Genomic DNA, 6,424 nt, shown 5'->3' on the forward strand with positions numbered 1-6,424 from the left:
TTTGTATATTCCAGATTTTACGTATATGTATATATATGTGCATATACATACAGACTTCAAAACTGTGGATGTAAACATGCATCATATCAATTAAAAGTCATCTCCTGGTCATTCTGTTCCATCAGCCCATTTAATTACGCCTGGTCTTTGGCATTTCAGCAATGTCATTTTGTGCTGATAATGAAAGTGCCCTTTATTCTTGTACCACCACACAATTTCCTGGCTGCCATCCACGGTCACTTCAACAAATGACTGGGCTCCATCATATCCTGAGTTGCTATAAGAATAAGTGTTCACTCTGGGTTTTATATCATAAAACTTTATAAATTGGAAAGGCTGATCTAATTTGTGAGGAAAGTCCTACTTAAATAAAAGTTGCATTTTTTATCAATGACTTGATATCTTAATGTTTTCTTGAATTACAATATCAGATTATTATCATGAAAAAAATTTTCTGAAGTAGGCTTTAGTGTTGTTTCTTTTGCACCAAGGTGTAGCATCATAATGATTTCTTGCTAGAATTATGCTCACGTTTTTTCACTGTATTTTGAAAATCTGTACCATTATTTTTTATATTACTAATAATTATATATAAGATCAAAATAAATACTACCTAGAAGAATGGAGTTTCTGATAGAAAAATATTACAGATGAATGTTTTTTAAGTAGACTAACACACAAAAAGTTAAGAAAATTTCCCAAAGTAAAAGTTGCTGAGTTCCCACCAATAAAGATCAAGTTGTGTGTTTGAATAAATTCTGGCTTTGTTGGTAAAATATAGATGGCTAGACACCAAGTTGTTTGGCGTATCCTTGTTTAGAAAATTTCTATTTTAATTAGATCAAGTTTCCAAGAAACAGAGAGTGGATTTCAAACATTCTTCATGGACTTTGCTTTATGTTTTGTAATCCTCATAAAACAAGGCTTCTTTTAAGTAATTACTTTGGGTTCAACTTGAATTCTGAAGTAGAATAACCACTAAGAAATTGAATATCTTCTTTGATGTTTTCCTACTTAAATGTTCTTCACTATTGTGGGCTTCTTTAAAAATCTCATATATTCCCATAAATTAATGTGGTAGTGTTGTCTAATTTTAACAGATATGTTGGGGTAAAGAAATTCTCTAATAGCTCAGATTTGTATTCTTTTCCTTTATTCATTCCCATAAAGACATGGGTTTTTTTTTAAGTTATTATTTTTGAGACTCTGGGTGGTTCTAGATCACTATGTATGTATGTGTATATGTATGTATGTATGTATGTATGTATTTAGATTCTATTTATTTGAGAGAGAGAGGGAGTGAGAGAGAGAGAAAGAGATAGTGAGAAAGAGCACTAATGGGGAAGGGAGGGAAAAGCAGGCTCCCCATGAGCAGGGAGCCCAACACAAGGTTTGATCCCAGGAGCCCAGGATCATGATCCAAGCAGAAGGCAGACACTTAACCGACTGAGCCACCCACATGTCCCTAGATCACTATTTAAAAGATAATTCATTTTAATTGATTTGTTTCCGAAGTATGTTTCTTAATTGCATAACAAGTCACCCCAAAATTCCGTTGCTTCAAAAACAACCATCACTTTATTTGCTCATGATTTTGTAATCTGGGCTGGGCTCAGCTGGGCAGTTCTTTGGCTGGTCTTAGTGGCGGACACTTGGGTGACTGCATTCACTAGGAAGGTCTTCTGAGGACTGGGCTCAGCAAGGAGGCTTCAATGGCCAGGCCCTTCTTTCTACATGTGGTCTCTCCGTATGAGGGTAGCTGAACTTCTTACAGCAGTTCAGGGCTCCCAAAATTTCAGAAACAGAAGCTGAAAGACTTTCTCAAGGTTTATTCCTGGAACTGGCAGTATTACTTCTGCTATATCTTATTGGTTAAAGCTAATCTCAAAGCCAGCCCACATTCAGAAGGAGGGGACTGTACAGGGATGTGAATAGTGGAAGACAAATAAAATAGAGTCACCAATGTAATGGACTATCACATGTTGTTAAATTATTCTTCCCATGAGAGTTTAGGAGAAGCTAACGCTTCACTTTACTTTTGTCTGAAATGTCTTTAAATTGCCTTCACTCTAATGGGTAAAGATAGAGTTGGGTATAGAATTCTTAGTTGTTTATTTACCTTTTATACTTGGAAGATATTATTCCATTGTCTTCTGGATCCTATTGTTACATCAAGTCTGCAGGAAGTCCAGGTAATCTTTTGAGAGTAATATGTTTTGATATAAGATTTTTAAGGTTCAAAGGGGGCCTTTGTATATAGAGTTATTTATAGTTACTTATGATTTATATTAATAACCCAGATTTAATATTACAAATGAAAAATATTTCTTTCCATAAGCCTTTAATTTTTAAATACTGTTTCACTATAATTGTAGGACTGTCTTCTTACTTCATATTAATACTTTCTGTGTCTTTGAGGGTTTTTTTTGTCCTTATTTTAAATTCTTTGAGTATCGGTTCTAATTATTCAGTCTCACACAGTATATGTTTTTAATTTTGTTGTCTTTCTTTACAGTGTCTGTCTAGATTATATTAGGTCATGTTCCCCAAGGGGAATCAACAGCCCTGTAGAGGCAAAATGTAAAGACCAGGGTCTGGCTTGTGTGCCTCCCAGTGAATTTAAAGGAAAGAAAATGATGGTCAGGCTAGAGAGTGTCAGATCCTCTAAAACCAACCTTGACCATTTCCATTTGCTGTCACTGTACTAGGTCATCCTCTACTTAGAACACCATCCCTCCCTCCCACTTTAAATTCCTAAAAACAGGCAACCCAAGAAAAGGCAATCTCTTGATGTTTTCAGTCCACCAGCACTGATGGTTGCTGGAGGAATGATAGCAGAGCAAATACCCAAAGGGGCAGCATGCACCTGTTTTCATCAGCTCCTTACTCTAAAGGGACTTCTGTGCTGTTCCAAACTTACTCAGTTGACAACAGATGGCTAGCAAGTTGCTGCCAGTTTCTTCCCCCTGAGGCAAGCAATGACCTTCCCAAGGCAATGTGGGGATGGGGTGTCAAGAGGAGATTTAAAAACATCTCCCCATGAATGACCATGACAGTCACCCAAAACCCAGTAGTCTTTTCCCAAATGGTAGAAAAAATAATGTGTAAGTATGGCTAGACTTTTCTCAATGTCATAGTTCCCATACATTTTTAGTAAATCCTTGGCACCTGCTGTTCTTTTGTACACTAGCAAATCCTAAAAAAAAAAAAAAAAAAAAAAGGTAATGATTATGTAGAAAATGAGTTTTGAGCAACTGATCTCAACTAGAAATCAAGAAAATATCATCAGTTAACATTTTTTTTCCCTGCCAGCAGGGAAAAGATTGCCATTTCAAATCATGTAATATATAAATACTTAAAGACTCATCATTCCTGCTAGTAAAATTAGTTTATATCAATGTCTGAATATTAAATTGAATTCGTTAATGCTTAGTAGTATGAGTTTACTAACATATTTCTCCTTCTTATATATTCTCCCTAACTTTAAAGGCAAGATTTTTTTAAAAATTAAATTTCATTTTTTAATAGTTAACATATGCATATGGTATAAAATTCAAATGGCACAAAAGAATATACAATGAAAGTGAACCCACCTCTGTCCTCCAGTGACCTAATTCTCTCCCCCTGCAGCAGTCACTTTATCAATCTCTTGAATGTTATTCCAGAGATATGGTAGGTATACATAACTTCCTATATGTGACTTTTTTATAAAAGGGAGAAATTTAAAATTTTTTCCTTGATGTAATTTTACCTCACTAAACAGGGAATTGTTCTGATCCTTATATAACCTTGCATGCTAAAAGTAAAAATAAAGTGAGTTTTAAAAGTTATTAAAAATATGGAACAGAGGAGACCAATAGAATGAATCCCTATATACCCATCACCTAGCTTAAAAGACTATTTAAAAGTGATTTTTAAAGGGTTTTACAGTCTTACAAATTTTCAGAACGTCTGTCAATGGGAAATGGAAAGAATCACATGTTCTACTACAACTGCAAGAGCCCTGGAGTCTTCCAGGTCATTCTGTTAGTGCTAGTGGGGAGCAACATATGCATAAAGTTCACATAGCCTTTCGTGTAGTAAAAAATGAATTGACAAATGAATTGTATTTACACCTTTCCTACAATTTTGGTTGGTTTCTTTGCAAGAGACATTTCTAACAGAATTTTAAAGCCATTATTGCACTAATATTAGTTTTAGAAAGTACTAGTAATGCCTCATATGGGGCTAATTCAGTTGTTTTGATTTGGTTCTTTTCATGGAGAAAGAATGTTGCATCCATTATATTTATCCATACTTTAAAAAATTTAGTTTTATTAGCATTTTTTAAAAAGTGTGATTATGAATATTGATTATATTTCCATATACAAATCTAATTTTTGTCCTGACTTGACAAAATCTTTTTTTTCCTCAGTTCCACTTGCCTCTCCTGATGCATCAGCAGAACTTCAAAAGAATTTTATAGAACACATCTCTTTTTTACATCAATATGATGCTAGGAAAACTCCCAATGAGCCCATCCGGGGAAAGGTGAGAGTATTCCGAATCAATTATTTAATACTTTAGGATGGAACAGGTTTATGGTAGAACATTAAGCTTTTCCAAGTCATGAATGTCTTTCTAAAAGTCTATTTCAACAAACTAACGTGGTTGTTAGGGGGATAAAAAGCTCAGCAACATGTTACAGTTAAAATTAAGGAATGATGTCATAATTTTGGATCACAGTCTTTGGAGTGTGGTTTCAATTATTACAATCATTCACTTAAGGTAATATCAGAGCAGTTTGATAAACCGTTGGCAATGCTCATGTGGGCATGGCAGGAGAATGCATCTGAGATTTAATACAAAGTCAGACATTAATGTAACGGTTGCCGGATTTTTTTCCCAACTGCCAATGTTTGTTTTCATATTTTACCTTAAGTCTTTTGTTGAAACTACCTGACATTTGGGGTGCAATCACAAATGCTGAGGTCTATGAACTGTAGTTGCTAGTGTATCCACAGCAAACCCCAGAGCCGGAAATGAAATTCGATATGAGCACTCTTATACAATTCAACTGATAGAAATGTTGGGAACGGGAAACAAGATGCTGCCTCTTTGACTTTCTGTTTTTCCCTTTTATTTTCTGGCTCACCCTACTTTACCATTGATGTAAAAGTCTCACTGATAATTATCTTGCTGCTGCCTTCAGTTTAGACTTAGGTGTTGGCCAATGAGGAGGCAGGAAGAGAATTGCCTGCCTCACCAGAACTTGAGCTAGCACATAAGTTCACAGCTGCATCTCCCAGCAACTTGTGTGCCCTGGTTAATGTCAACTTTGTTTTCCTTTCCAGCGACATGGAGCTTTTGTGCAGACAGAGATAAAACCAGGGAGTAGGCCAATAATTCCTACGGGAACAGAGGTATTACGGAATGCTCTAGGGTCATGCTCATCAGAACAGTCCAAAAAAACAGAGAAAGGAAACTCAGCGGAAAGCAAAATGATCTCACCAGGTCTCTGCCGACAAAATTCCCCAGAGCTGTTAGAGACTGAAAATCACTTATCAGAAATAGACGTCAGAGAGGCAGCCAAGGCATGCCCCAGAAGTCCTGAGAGAAGGGAGAAGGTTGCAGACATCTTCCAAGCAACTGCAGTAAACGCTCTTCTCCCCAGGCATGATTTCAATCCACCAATAAAAAGTCAGGATAAGTCAGGATAAATTACCTTCTTCAGATAAAAATCTAATTCTTGGGATGGAGAGGAATTGCGGAATCATAGAAACCCTCACAGTTGCTTTTTCTGTTATCAATACCTCAAATTTCAATTTACATAAATGGGAAAATGAAAAAAGACAATTAAAATGCACCAAAAATTTAAGAGTCGTCTCTGATGAGTAGTGGATTATGAGACATATCTCTGTTTTATTATTTATAAACAAAACAATTTTGTTTTGCACAAAAATGAACATAGTTAACAAATATAAAACTTTTATGAGAGGCCTTATGGGATAATTATTCTGTGGAATCAAAGTAGGGTTGGAATTTTGCCTCTACCACCTATGAGCTGTGTGACCTTGGGTAAGTTACTTAACTTCTCTAGACTTTAGTTTCCTCATCTGTAAAATCAGGATAATAGTGACTTCCCATGGTTAGTGATAATGAGATTATATACAGTGATCAGTAAGTAACCAATGTGATTACACTATCACTATTACTATAATTAAAGTTTCAGCTGAAGGATAATACTCTCCTGTAACCTTAAATTCTTCTAATTTTTTAAAAAAGATTTTATTTATTTATTTGACAGAGAGAGAGAGGGATCACAAGTAGGCACAGAGAGAGGGGGAAGCAGGCTCCCCACTGAGCAGAGCGCCTTATGCCAGCCTTGATCCCAGGACCCTGAGATCATGACCCCAGCCAAAAGAAGAGGCTTAACCCACTGACC

At 35.8% G+C, this 6,424-nt stretch overlaps 1 protein-coding gene across 1 annotated transcript in view; it reads left to right on the forward strand.

Moving 5' to 3' along the window:
* The window catches only part of LOC111148208 (chromosome unknown C2orf73 homolog), a 28,665-nt gene extending 22,806 nt beyond the window's left edge, over window positions 1–5,859 (forward strand). The window contains exons 4-5 of the mRNA XM_022504668.1: window positions 4,415–4,530; window positions 5,334–5,859. Coding sequence (XP_022360376.1) covers window positions 4,415–4,530; window positions 5,334–5,699 — 482 coding nt within the window. The 3' untranslated portion in view covers window positions 5,700–5,859. The remainder of the gene's footprint in view (window positions 1–4,414; window positions 4,531–5,333) is intronic.
* Window positions 5,860–6,424: the final 565 nt, after the last annotated feature.

The sequence above is a fragment of the Enhydra lutris genome, unplaced genomic scaffold (assembly GCF_002288905.1).
Source record: "Enhydra lutris kenyoni isolate GAN:26980312 unplaced genomic scaffold, ASM228890v2 scaffoldscaffold18, whole genome shotgun sequence".
Lineage (NCBI taxonomy): Eukaryota > Metazoa > Chordata > Mammalia > Carnivora > Mustelidae > Enhydra > Enhydra lutris.